At 43.0% G+C, this 14989-nt stretch overlaps 1 protein-coding gene across 1 annotated transcript in view; it reads right to left on the bottom strand.

Moving 5' to 3' along the window:
* dscaml1 (Down syndrome cell adhesion molecule like 1) overlaps window positions 1-14989 on the bottom strand; it is a 786587-nt gene that overhangs the window by 95768 nt on the left and 675830 nt on the right. The window contains exons 23-24 of the mRNA XM_063038255.1: window positions 14595-14758; window positions 9518-9616 (exon numbers count right to left, since the gene is read on the bottom strand). Of these exons, the coding sequence (XP_062894325.1) occupies window positions 9518-9616; window positions 14595-14758 (263 nt within the window). The remainder of the gene's footprint in view (window positions 1-9517; window positions 9617-14594; window positions 14759-14989) is intronic.

Here is a 14989-nt window from a genome sequence, read left to right as displayed (position 1 = left end):
AGAGGTACAAACTCTTTATAGACAGCGGTGGGATTCAAACTTGATCTTGCAGATGATACTGTAAGGCGTTGCGGTAACTGCTTCACTACCACTCAACAATACTCAGACTAGCAGTGGAACATTATAGCAACACACACAAAATGCTGGTGAACGCAGCAGACCAGGCAGCATCTCTACGAAGAGGTACAGTCGACATTTCAGGCCGAGACCCTTCGTCAGGACTAACTGAAGGAAGAGATAGTTAGAGATTTGAAAGTGGGAGGGGGAGGGGGAGATCCGAAATGATAGGAGAAGACAGGAGGGGGAGGATGGAGCCAAGAGCTGGACAGGTGATTGGCAAAAGGGATATGAGGCTGGAGAAGGGAGAGGATCATGGGACGGGAGGCCTAGGGAGAAAAAAGGGGGAGGGAAGCCCAGAGGATGGGCAAGGAGTTATAGTGAGAGGGACAGAGGGAGAAAAGAGAGAGAGAGAGAAAATAATAATAATAAATAAATAAGGGATGGGGTACAAAGGGGAGGTGGGGCATTAACGGAAGTTAGAGAAGTTAACGTTCATGCATTCAGGTTGGAGGCTACCCAGACAGAATATAAGGTGTTGTTCCTCCAACCTGAGTGTGGCTTCATCTTGACAGTAGAGGAGGCCGTGGATAGACATATCAGAATGGGAATGGGATGTGGAATTAAAATGTGTGGCCACTGGGAGATCCTGCTTTCTCTGGCGGACAAAGCGTAGATGTTCAGCAAAACGGTCTCCCAGTCTGCTTCGGGTCTCGCCAATATATAGAAGGCCGCATCGGGAGCACTGGACACAGTATATCACCCCAGCCGACTCACAGGTGAAGTGTCGCCTCACCTGGAAGGACTGTTTGGGGCCCTGAATGGTGGTAAGGGAGGAAGTGTAAGGGCATGTGTAGCACTTGTTCCGCTTACACGGATAAGTGCCAGGAGGGAGATCAGTGGGGAGGGATGGGGGGGGACGAATGGACAAGGGAGTTGTGTAGGGAGCGATCCCTGCGGAATGCAGAGAGAGGGGGGGAGGGAAAGATGTGCTTAGTGGTGGGATCCCGTTGGAGGTGGCGGAAGTTACGGAGAATAATATGTTGGACCCGGAGGCTGGTGGGGTGGTAGGTGAGGACAAGGGGAACCCTATTCCTAGTGGGGTGGCGGGAGGATGGAGTGAGAGCAGATGTGCGGGAAATGGGGGAGATGTGTTTGAGAGCAGAGTTGATGGTAGAAGAAGGGAAACCCCTCTCTTTAAAAAAGGAGGACATCTCCTTCGTCCTGGAATGAAAGGCCTCATCCTGAGAGCAGATGTGGCGGAGACGGAGGAATTGCGAGAAGGGGATGGCATTTTTGCAAGAGACAGGGTGGGAAGAGGAATAGTCCAGGCAGCTGTGAGAGTCCGTAGGCTTATAGTAGACATCAGTGGATAAGCTGTCTCCAGAGACAGAGACAGAAAGATCTCGAAAGGGGATGGAGATGTCGGAAATGGACCAGGTAAATTTGAGGGCAGGGTGAAAGTTGGAGGCAAAGTTAATAAAGTCAACGAGTTCAGCATGCGTGCAGGAAGCAGCGCCAATGCAGTCATCGATGTAGCGAAAGAAAAGTGGGGGAAAGATACCAGTATAGGCACGGAACATAGATTGTTCCACAAAGCCAACAAAAAGGCAGGCATAGCTAGGACCCATATGGGTGCCCATGGCTACACCTTTAGTTTGGAGGAAGTGGGAAGAGCCAAAGGAGAAATTATTAAGAGTAAGGACTAATTCCGCTAGATGGAACAGAGTGGTGGTAGAGGGGAACTGGTTAGGTCTGGAATCCAAAAAGAACTGGAGAGCTTTGAGACCTTCCTGGTGGGGGATGGAGGTATATAGGGACTGGACATCCATGGTGAAAATAAGGCAGTGGGGGGCCAGGGAACTTAAAATCATCAAAAAAATTCAGAGCGTGAGAAGTGTCACGAACATAGATGGGAAGGGATTGAACAAGGGGGGATAAAAACAGTGTCGAGGTATGCAGAAATGAGTTTGGTGGGGCAGGAGCAAGCTGAGACAATGGGTCTACCTGGACAGCCAGGTTTGTGGATCTTGGGTAGGAGGTAGAAACGGGAAGAGTGGGGTGTGGGAACTATGAGGTTGGTGACGAGAGAAGGGGTCATCGGTGGGGGTGGGAGAGTCTTGCCGAAGAAGTAGGCTCGGAGACGGAGACGGCGGAAGAAGAGTTCAACGTCATGGCGAACGCGGAACTTGCTGAGGTGTGGGCGAAGGGGGACAAAGGTAAGGGCCTTACTGAGGACAGAGCGCTCTGCCTCAGAGAGTTGAAGGTTGGAGGGGATGGTGAAGACCCGGCACGGATGAGAGCTGGGCTTCTACATGGCACATGGAGGATGAATTTCCATGCAATTATGCCTAAATCAAATTATTTCAACAGGAGGTGCTGTTGGCCATGAAGGAATTAAAATATTGAATAAAACATAGAACTCAAATCGAGTCAAGGACAGAGGAAGTAGATAACCAGTTGTCTTTGTTCTTGTCATCTGGTTGCATATTTGGGAAGCTGCCCTGCAGCCTCCATTTTGTGACCTGTGTTGTGAACTGGTTTTGCTCAGCAATTAGTGTATCAAAGTGCTTTAAAGTGGATAGAATGATGCTTCTGATAATCTGTTGATCATTTTGAAATAAGAAGTTATTTGTGAGGTGTTCTTTGGTATGATAGGACATGCAGATTTACGAATAAGGGAATCTGTGTCTGACCTGAGTAACTTGAACCTAGTAACTGGCTGGTCTGCTCTGATTCAGAACAAAGAGGTATTAATTACAGGTTGTCACTTGTGCAAGGACAATAAAGGGCTGGCTTGGACCAGAGTCAATAGGAAGCTGACACACAGTAGCCAGATAGTCTAGAACCAAATAGGTTGAAACACATTTGAACTGATATGCAGGGTATAGGAATGAGGAGCTTTGAATGCAAAGCAGTAATAACTTCAGAGACTAACTATCACAAGGAAGACAACCAACACCCCCCCACCCGCCACATATGCCAGATGCTGGGAGAAGAAGGATTAATCGACCGGCCAGTGGGAGATTCCTATATTGCTGTTATAAATTGTTGAAGTGGTCTGCGTGAGTGTTGTTATGGAGGGAACAGTAGAAGTCATGAGTTAAATTGTTGGCCTGGGTCAACTTAGTTATGTTGATGTTTGTGCAGAGAAAATAAAGTGCAAGTTTTGATTCATTAAGAGTTGTCATGAATTGCCTAACCTAGATCAGTTGATAATAATCAACAGTATCAGCACTTCACTTACTCATGATATAGGTATAGTACAAGCACATGTTTGAATTACATTGACAGCCTCTTACTCAATTAGTGCCTTGGCTTTACAACATTGACATAGGACCAGGAGATGGCCACATAGCCCCTCAAGCCTGCACTGTCCCCCTCCATTAAATCATGAATGGATGGATGTGTGGGGTAGGGAGGATTGCATGGGGGCTGGGTAGGGGAGGTGAGAGATGGTGGACCATGGAATAAATGGAAAAAAGGTGGGGAACAAGAGGGAGGTAATACCTCTCCTATTGGCCCGTAACCTCAAATGTTTATTCCCCTCTATAGATGCTGCCTGATCTGCTGATTTCCTCCACTATTTTGTGTGTGTTACTCTGGGATCTCCAGCATCTGCAGAATTATAAGACCATAGACCATAAGCCATAGGAGAAGAATGAGGCCATTTGGCCCATCGAGTCTGCTCTGCCATTTCATCATGGCTGATCCATTTTCCCTCTCAGCCCTAATCTCCTGCCTTCTCCCCATATCCCTTTATGCCCTGACCAATCAAGAATCTATCAGCCTCTGCCTTAAATATACATAAAGACTTGGCCTCCACAGCCGCCTGAGGCAATGACACATTTCACTGTATGTTTCGATATTTTAGTGTACATATAACCAAAAAAGGTAAACTTTATTTTACAGTGGGCATTTGATGGCCAAAAGAACCATTTTCATACTATATCTCTTCACCCCTTTTCAATGTCCTTCATGCCTCATTAATGATTTTCGATACCTGCATATTCAGTTTCTTTGTTTCTTTTACAACACCCACATCTCTCAATTACCCAGCATTTATTAGTCTCTGTCTTGGAGGAATTAGTATTCAGGAGAAGTCAGGCAGAAATCACATGACAATTTCTTTATGGCAATCAAACCTCCTGTGCTGCAGTCTGGATGGAGATGAAGGCACATGCTGCTTTTATATGCAAGCTCAGATTTTAATATCAGTAACCCAATTAAGGGGAAAAAAAGTTTATCAACAAGTCAAATTTGAGAGGGAAGGGATTTTAGTGATTGGTTAAGGTAATTAAATGCTTGCTCATAATTAATTGCTGGGTTGGTCTCTTCTCTCTTACTGCTTCTGTATGTTTTGTTGCTGTTTGTTGACCTGTGTGTGAGAAAGGCAGTAATGTTATTTTAATAGGAAATTATTGCTAAATAGATTGTGTTCTAATTCACTAGTGAAGGATTATTAAAAAGGTACTTGTGTCTGATAAAAGAGGATTGGGCATTGTCAAAACAGATTTGAGCACACCTACCTTTGACCTTGGGAATCATTGACTGACCACCAAGACCAGAAGTGGTCTGACCGGAGTGGAGAGGATGGAAGTTAGAGGGGAATATTGGGTGATGAAGGTGACAACAAAGCATCTCCCAGGTCTATTGTATCACACAGAAAATGCTGGAGGAACTTAGCAGGTTAGGCAGCATCTATGGAGAGGAAAAGACAGCTGACGCTTTGGGCCAAGATCCTGATGAAGGGTCTTAGCCCAAAATGATTTCCAGCATCTGCAGAATCTCTTGTTTCATGACTTCACTATTGTGAGACAGACAGAAGCAGGTGAGGAAATGGATCTTCTTTTGCATATTTGACAATCATTATACATCATATTTTGGGGGACCCCACATTTAAAACACACTCTTAATAAACACAAACACAAAAGATTCTACAGATGCTGGAAATCCAGAGCAACACACAATGAATAAACTTATGATGGGTCTCAGCCCAAAAAGTCATCCAAAACATCGACTGTTTACTCTTTTCCATAGACGCTGTCTGACCTGGTGAGTTCCTCCAGCATTTTGCATGTGTTCCTCTCAATAACCCCTTCATATACATGCGTGAACAAATAAAATGCCATATTAATTACATTTATTGTGCTAATTGCAACCACCTGCTTGAAGGGGGCACATACCTGTACATCAATCAGATCAGTGATAACTACAACCTTATAGGAGCTGCACTGAGGAACAAAGGAACAGGGAAATGTGTTCAGGACCTACCACAGAGGCTGTTGTGCCATTCAATTAGATCTTGACTAATCTGGACCTAACTCCATTTTCACAAGAGATTCTACAATTGCTGGAAATCCAGAGTTACACACGATATGCTGGAAGAACTCAGTAGGTTAGGCAACATCTATGGAGGGGAATGAGCAGTTGACATTTGAGTCCTGATACTTGGTCTCTCCTGAAACATTGACTGGTTATTCCCCTGCTGCCTGACTTCCTGAGTTTCTTCAGCATTTTGTGTGTTGCTCTTTTACCAAAAATATGTTCTCGCAAAGAACACATATTGAATCAGATTGAATGGTGGAGAAGGCTTGAGGGGCTGAATGGCCTATTCCTGATCCTATGTTCTCACTGTGTATCCTTTCCTTTTAAAATACCTTAATTAGCCTATGCCTCACTCTCCTACGTTCACAAGATGTACAAGCATTGGGGGTTGGTCATGTCTACCTGGGGCAAATTAAACATCTTCAAATGAGCTTTCTGTAAGGAACTAATGGACTTGGCTTCCCACTGGGATGCAGTATTCCCTCAGGTTAACTAATGAGAAAAAGGATTAATTACAAAGGAGATAAATGTAAGAGGAATAATACTTCGACACATTTATGTTGCATCACTCAAGGTCCTGAAATGTTTTACAGCCAATGAAATAATTTAGGGGTGTCATCAGTCTTGTAATATGGGAGATGTGGCAGCCAATTTACACACAACAAGATCCACAAATAGCATTGTAACAATCACAAATAAGCCTGGACATTGGACTTCTCTTCAAAGTATTATTATATTATATTCTTGATCATAGCCAGAAGAGGCCTCAGTCTGAAATCTCAAGTAAAAGCAGTAGTCGACAAGGCAACACACACAAAATGCTGAAGCAACTCAACAGGCCAGGGAGCATCTATGGAAAAGAGTAAACAGTCAACGTTTCAGGCCAAGACCCTTCGTCAGGACTGTGTATTGCTTTGATTTCTGGCATCTGCTAATGTTCTCTTGTTTGTGAAAACTTTGAACAATTCAAGACAAAGTAAACTACTTGACTGTCCACCATTCACTGATTCCATCACAGGCCGCAACGTCTACCATCAATGGCACTGCAGTTACGCAGTTCCAAAACCTGTGATCTCTACAAATAAGAAAGATGAGGACAGCAGATACACAGGACCAACTGCAAGCTCCCTTCCAAGAAACACATTAGAATCCATGAAAAACCACCTCAACAGGATGGACAAACAATCAATGAGCAAAAGACAACAAGCTTGAAGTACAAAATAATAATAATAAATAAGCAATAAATATCGAGAACATGAGATGAGGAGTGTTTTAAAGTGAGTCCACAGGTTGTGGGAGCAGTTCAGTGATGGGGTGAACGAAGCTGAGTGAAGTTATCCTCATTGGTTCAAGAGCCTAATGGTTGAGGGGTAAAAACTGTTCCTGAACCTAGTGGTGTGGGTCCTGAGGCTTCTGTACCGCCTTCCTGATGGCAGCTGCGGGAAAAGAGAAACATAGAAACATAGAAAACAGGTGCAGGAGTAGGCCATTTGGCCCTTCAGGCCTGCACTGCCATTCAGTACAATCATGGCTGATCATCCAACTCTGAACCCTGTACCTGCCTTCTCTCCATACCCTCTGATCCCTTTAGCCACAAGGGCCTTATCTAACTCCCTCTTAAATATAGCCAATGAACTGGCCTCAACTGTTTCCTGTGGCAGAGTATTCCACAGATTCACCACTCTCTGTGTGAAGAAGTTTTTCCTTATCTCGGTCCTAAAAGGCTTCCCCTTTATCCTCAAACTGTGACCCCTCGTTCTGGACTTCCCCAACATCGGGAACAATCTTCCTGCATCTAGCCTGTCCAATCCCTTTAGCATTTTATACGTTTCAATCAGATCCCCCATCAATCTTCTAAATTCCAGAGAGTATAAGCCTAGTCGATCCAGTCTTTCATCATATGAAAGTCCTGCCATCCCAGGGATCAATCTGGTGAACCTTCTTTGTTCCCCCTCTATGGCAAGAATGTCTTTCCTCAGATTAGGGGACCAAAACTGCACTCAATACTCTAGGTGTGGTCTCACCAAGGCCTTGTACAACTGCAGCAGTACCTCCTCACTCCTGTACTCGAATCCTCTTGCCATGAATGCCAGCATACCATTCGCCTTTTTCACTGCCTGCTGTACCTGCATGCCCACTTTCAATGACTGGTGTACAATGACACCCAGGTCTCGTTGCACCTCCCCTTTTCCTAATTGGCCACCATTCAGATAATAATCTGTTTTCTTGTTCTTGCCACCAAAGTGGATAACCTCACATTTATCCACATTAAACTGCATCTGCCATGAATTTGCCCACTCACCTAACCTATCCAAGTCACCCTGCATCCTCTTAGCATCCTCCTCACAGCTAACACTGCCGCCCAGCTTCGTGTCATCCGCAAACTTGGATGGCTTAGATGGTGAGAGTCCTTGATAAGGGAGGCTGTCGTGTTGACAGACTCTGCTTAGGGCAAATCTCCTTCCCAGCAATATTATTGCCAGCAAATATTTTCGGTAGATTTTCCAGACCACATGATCAGACCTAATAAAACCACCCTGTTGAAGATTATATCTACACTGAACATACAGTCCCAGAATAATAATTCCTCTATTTAGGATTTCCATTACAAAATAGAACAAGCATTATCATAACCAAGAAGACAGGAAAGGTTGTCCGAAAGCAATGTTCTTATCCATCCAGGCTTTTGTGCGGATAAGTGATAACAAAATCAAGGACACTAGTGGCACTTAATGATGTTTTCAAGATTACAAAGACGATTGACAAAGCTGAACATTCACAATAGTGAGGAGTTCAAATAGAAGGGGCATGACTTGTAAGAAACGGTGGGCAGAATATTTTCCAACCTTAATAATAGATCAGTGGATATCAGGAAACCTCATTCAATTGGACACAGCCTAAATAGATTCAAGAGACAAATTAATGGAATTGTTGAGCAAAATGATTTGAGAGATAAGATGAAAGACAGCACCATTTACTTACAAAAATATTTGATGGGAATAAAGGGTTTTACTTGTTAACAAAAAGGAAGTATTTTTTCACATATAATGAAGGGAGAATTTTGAATAGGGTAGTACACCATGGTTTAACATCTTAGTTCTTGCGAGTTATGTATACTTAGCAAAACTAAAATCAAGTCGCATTGAGGTAAGAAATTCTGTAATTTGTGAATGAGTAAGTGGCGCAGAGTCAGAACATTTCCACCACTCATTCCCCTTTAACTTCCCTCATAGAGGTACGTTGAGGGAGATTTGTGGTCAGAGTTTGCAGGTGGGGTCCCAGAAAAGGTTTGAGGTCTCAGCTTTCAGAGATGTACACTAGAGGCTCTGGACTGGATTGCAGTGGAATGTTCTACAGTTAGCACACCACTTTACAGTGCCAGAGATAACTCAGCGGGGTTCAGTTCCTGCCGTTGTCTGTAAGGAGTCTGTATATTCTCTCTGTGATAGAGTAGGTTTCCCCTGGGTGTTCTGGTTTCCTCCATCATTGCAAAAATCTATGATTAGGATTAGTGAGTTGTAAGCATACTAGGTTGGCGCCAGAAGCATGGCAACACTTGCGAACTTCCCCAAGCAAATCGTCAGACTGTGTTGGTCATTGATAAAACAACACATTTCACTGGGTGTTTCAGTGTTTTGATGTACATTGGACAAATAAAACTAATCTTTAAAAAATGACCTTAGCTCCACTTACATCTGTTGCGTTTAATAGCACCTCTAACCAGGACCCACTGTATCCACCACTGGGGTGTATCTGATGAAATATCAGCAACCTGAAACATTAATTCTGTCTCATTCTCCACTGATTGCTATGTGAATTGTCAATCATTGGCAGTATTTCTATTTTTATAGAGTCACAGAACAATACAGCATGGCAACAGGCCCTTTGGTCCAACCGGTGCATGCTGACCCATATCTCATTGTGATTGATGTCTGATTGAATCCATCCATGCCATCAGTGAAACATTTCATCATAATATTGCTTGACTCAGACGTTAGATAGTGACTACTGTGCCAAACTGACATGCAGAAATAAAACATTGCAATGTCACTGTAATAATACATTAAGGACCAGATGTTTTCAAATACAAACAGAATAAATGCCAATGGTATAGGTTAAGACCACCAAATACCTCTGATTGAACTGCCCCCATTGTCACCAGGAATCCAAGCCAATGTAATGGAGGAGGCGGAAGTTCGAGACACCGTCAGGCGAGGCTGGTCAGGTGGTACTAGGAAAAAGCAAGTAAATTGTAAATGAAATATTTTGAGATTATTACATATTTCAACTTCAACAACAAAATTTGAGGAACAGTGGGTTATAGAGTGAATGGTGATCATATTAAAACATTTATTATCCTAAGAGGGTAAGGCAAGGTAGATGTCTTCACTTGTGAGGGAGTCTTGAATGAGGGAACGTGATTACAAAAATAGGGAGCAGTCATTTGAACTGGCACGCAGGAATTCCAGCTTACACACGGTGGTGAATCTCAGGAACTCTCTGCCCTGGAGGCTGGATCACAGATAGACTTTGGGAACTAGTACAGAAGTGGAGTTGAGTCCTGGGTCAGATCAGCCATATTGAATGATGGGACAGGTGGACCACTCCTGTTCCTGGTTTCTTTTATTCTTGAGACATTAATGGACTACTGGCTTCCATCCAACCCGACTGATGAGAAAGAACTCTTATAGGCTAGGGATTATTTTATAAATGGATTGAACAAACTCCTGGAAACATTGGCTACAAATGAGGAAGCAAGGCTTTAAAAAGATGTGGGATTATAGAGGAATGCTGAACTTCAGTTATGAGGAAAGAAAGGAGAAGTTGGGGGATTAAAAAAAATTCATATTAATGAAAGATATTTATAACATCCAGTAACAGTTTCATTGGCATACGTCACTTTTTGCACTATTTATTTATTTTGCAATTTATACTCAGTGGCCACTTTATTAGATACACCTGTACACCTGCTCATTAACGCAAATATCTAATCGATCAATCATATGGTAGCAACTCAGAGCATAAAAGGCGTAGTCAAGAGGTTCAGTTGTTGTTCAGACCAAATGTCAGAATGGGGAAGAAATGTGATCTAAGTGACTCTGACTATGGAATGATTGTTAGTACCAGACGGGGTGGTTTGAGTGTCTCAGAAACTGCTGATCTTTTGGGATTTTGACAAACAACAGTCTTTAGAGTTTACAGAGAATGGTGCGAAAAAAACAAAAAAACATCTAGTGAGTGGTAGTCCTGTGGGTGAAAATGCCTTGTTAATGAGAGAGGTCCGAGGAGAATGGCCAGACTGGTTCAAGCTGACAGGAAGGTGACAGTAACACAAATAACCACATGTTACAACGGTAAGACCATAAGACCATAAGACATAGGAGCAGAATTAGGCCATTCAGCCCATCGAGTCTGCTCTGACATTTCATCATGGCTGATCCCTGATCCCATTCAACCCCATACACCTGCCTTCTCACCATATGCCTCGATGTTCCGACCAATCAGGAAACTATCAACTTCTGCTTTGAATATACTCACGGGTTTGGCCTCCACCGCAGTCTGTGGTAGAGGATTCCACAGATTCACCACTCTCTGGCTAAAAAAAAAAAATCCTCCTTACTTCTGTTCTAACAAGTTGCCCCTCAATTTCGAGGCTGTGCCCTCTAGTTCTGGATACCCCACCAGAGGAAACATCCTCTCCACATCCACCTTTTCTAGTCTTTTCAACATTCAGTAGATTTCAAAGAGATCCCCAAGCATTTTTCTAAATTCCAGAGAGTACAGGCCCAAAGCTGCCAGATGCTCCACATATGTTAACCCTTTCATTCTGGGAATCATCCTTGTGAACCTCCTCTGGACTCTCTCCAATGACAACACATCCCTTCTGAGATAAGGGGCACAAAACGTTTGTCAATACTCCAAGTGTGGCCTGACTAGTGTCTTATAAAGCTTCAGCATTATCTCCTTGTTTTTATATTCTACTCCCCTTGAAATATAACAATATAGTAGTGTGCAGTAGAGCATCTCTGAACACACATGTCAAACCTTGAAGTGGATGAGCTACAGCAGCAGAAGACCATTGTTACAAGAATTCTGTTATAAGAATCGCCCCTTGTAATAATGATCAGAGAGGCATAGAGAGACTTGTATTTACCAACAAGTAACTTTTATTGTCTCAACTAAGGTAATTTCGTTTTTAGTTCACCTGAGTGAACAGACACTCAGTGATGCAGGAGGTGCCTAATAAAGTGGCCACTAACTGTAGTAATTTTTATGCTTTGTACTGTATGCTGCGGCAAAATAACAAATTTTACAACATATGTCATTGATGAGAAAACTGATTCTGATTCTGGTTCTACGGGACTGAGGTGAATAATACCAACAGAGATTTGCTGTGACTTAGAGAATGCAGGATGAGTGACAAATCAAAGGCACTGTGACTTTCAGTGGGAATTGAACAAAGGCTTGATGGGTCTTTGGTGAAATGGGGCAGGAGTGCATCTAAATGAACAATTCTTCAAAGAGTTGGGACAGGTTAAAAGGAGTGAAAGGTCTCCCTCAGCCTGATGCATTTCTATTTTGGAGCACAGATGCTTCCTTGACATTATCCAAATGACCAAACACTCGTAGCCATAATCTTGGGTTGTATATCATTTGTTTTGGATGTTAATTGGGAAGGTCCAAACTCTAAACATAAAAGTCACTGCAATTCCATGGTTCAAAGTTCAAAATAAATTTATTATCAAAGTATGTATATGTTACCATATACTACCAGGAGATTCATTTTCTTGTGGGCATTTACAGGATAAAAAAGAAATACATTAGGTTTTGTGAAAAACTATACATAAACAAAGATTGACAAGCAACCAATGTGCTTCATGGCTTTTCACACGGCTTCAGACCACCTGGACAACACGAACACCTACATCAGGATGCTGTTCATCGACTACAGCTCAGCATTTAATACCATCATTCCCACAATACTGATTGAGAAGTTGCAGAACCTGGGCCTCTGTACCTCCCTCTGCAATTGGATCCTTGACTTCCTAACCAGACTTCCTAACAGACTGTGTGGATTGGAGATAACATGTCCTCTTCACTGACAATCAACACTGGCGCACCTCAGGGGTGTGTGCTCTACTCTCCATATACACATGACTGTGTGGCTAAGCATAGCTCAAATACCATCTATAAATTTGCTGATGATACAACCATCTCTGGTAGAATCTCAGGTGGTGACGAGAGGGTGTACAGGAGTGAGATATGCCAACTAGTGGAGTGGTGCCACAGCAACAACCTGGCACTCAACGTCAGTAAGACAAAAGAGCTGATTGTGCACTTCAGGAAGGGTAAGACGAAGGAACACAGACCAATCCTCATAGAGGGGTCAGAAGTGGAGAGAGTGAGCAGCTTCAAGTTCCTGGGAGTCAAGATCTCTGAGGATCTAACCGGTCCCAACATATTGATGTAGTCATAAAGAAGGCAAGACAGCGGCTATACTTTTTTAGGAGTTTGAAGCGATTTGGCATGTCAACAAATACTCTCAAAAACTTCTATAGTTGTACTATGGAGAGCATTCTGACAGGCTGCATCACTGTCTGGTATGGAGGGGCTACTGCACGGGACCGAAAGAAGCTGAAGAAGGTTGTAAATCTGGTCAGTTCCATCTTGGGTACTAGCCTACAAAGTACCCAGGACATCTTCAGGGAGCCGTGTCTCAAAAAGGCAGCGTCCATTATTAAGGACCTCCAGCACCTAGGGCATGCCCTTTTCTCACTGTTACCATCAGGTAGGAGGTACAGAAGTCTGAAGGCACACACTCAGCGATTCAGGAACAGCTTCTTCCCCTCTGCCATCCGATTCCTAAATGGACATTGAAGCTTTGGACACTACCTCACTTTGTTTTTAATATACAATATTTCTGTTTTTGCATATTTTTTAATAATCCACTCAAGATACATTAATGATTTACTTGTTTATTTATTATGTTTTATTTTATTTATTATTTTTTTTTTCTCTCTGCTATATTATGTATTGCATTGAACTGCTGCTGCTAAGTTAACAAATTTCACGTCACATGCCGATGATAATAAACCTGATTCTGATTCTGCAAAATAAGGCAAACTGTGCAAAGAAATATACTGGGAACATAAGCTGTAAGGAGTTTCTTGAAAGTGAGTCCACAGGTGGTAGTTCAATTACAAATACAAAAAAATCTGCAGATGTTGGAAATCCAAGCAACACACACAAAATGCTGGAGGGACTCAGCAGGCCAGGCAGCATCTGCAGAAAGGCGTATAGTCAATGTTTCGGGTCGAAACCTTTCATCAAAATCCTTCATCCTGATGAAGGGTCTCAGCCCGAAACGTCGACTGTTTACTCTTTTCCATTGATACTGCCTGGCTTGCTGAGTTTCTGTGTGTCTCATAGGTTGTAGAATCAGTTCAGGGTAGTAGTGACTGAAGTTACCCACACTGGTTGATAAAGCTGATAGTTGTAGGGTAATAAACTGTTAATGAACCTAGGCTTCTGTACCTCCTATCTGATGGTAGTTGTGAAAAAAGCACATGGTCAGGATGTTGGAGGTCTTGGCTGATGAGTGCTGCTTTCTTCTGACAGTGCTCCTCGCAAATGTATTAAGTGGTAGGGAGGGCTTTGCTTGTGATGGACTAAGCTGTATCCACCAATTTCTGAAGCTTTTTTTCTTTCCTGGGCATCCATACAAAGCTATGATGCAACCAGTTAGGATACTCTCCATAGTGCATCATTGGAAGTTTGTCTCAGTTTTTGGAAAGTAGGGGCGCTGTTGTGCCTTCTTTATGATAATACTTATGGTGCTGCTCCCAAGTCAAATCTTCTGATATGTTAATGCCAAAGGATCTAAAGCTACTGATCCTCTATACCTCTGTTCCCCTAATGAGGATTGGCTCATGGATCTCTGGTTTTCCCTCCTGTAGTTGATAATCAGCTCTCAGGGTTTTGCTGATGTTGCGAGAACTGCAATGCTGTCGATATGACCAACATTTTTAAGATTGTTTAACAAGGAACCATGGCAATTAAAAATGGGATCGGAATGGAGCTAAAGGGATTATTTTGGACAAGATGTCCAGTATGAGAGGCAAAGCACCTGGAGGTTTTGTCACCATTAATGTTGCAAAGTCCACAGCGGTGGAGAAAGGAACAAGAACTCACCATGCGCACACACTCACCTTGCACCAAGAGGTTGACGATGATTGTGTCAAAGCCCCAGGTATTTGTAGCTGTGCAGGTATAATACCCAGAATCCTCTGCCCTGACAGAGCGAAGAAACAAAGTGCCATTGTTGAAGATCATTCTGTGGCCATCAACTTGCACCGGAATAGCAGAGTCCTCACTGTAACAAACACCGAGCTGCAGTTAACTACCACTCAAAATCAACCTGCACTTCTATCTTATTTCCTTCCCATTGAGATTTCTCCTTATAATATATCCATTTAAGAAAGGACATGGCATCCTTGAGAGAATGCGCAGAAAACATTTACTGGAATGACTACATGATCTTTGGAAACAGCTCTATTTCTATCTTTAATATCTTTATTTTCCCTTTCAGGGCTCTTTTGAAGAC

Source organism: Mobula hypostoma, chromosome X2 (genome assembly GCF_963921235.1).
Source record: "Mobula hypostoma chromosome X2, sMobHyp1.1, whole genome shotgun sequence".
NCBI lineage: Eukaryota > Metazoa > Chordata > Chondrichthyes > Myliobatiformes > Myliobatidae > Mobula > Mobula hypostoma.
The sequence above is the reverse complement of the archived record's forward strand: the minus strand, read 5'-3'. Positions and strand labels throughout refer to the sequence as shown.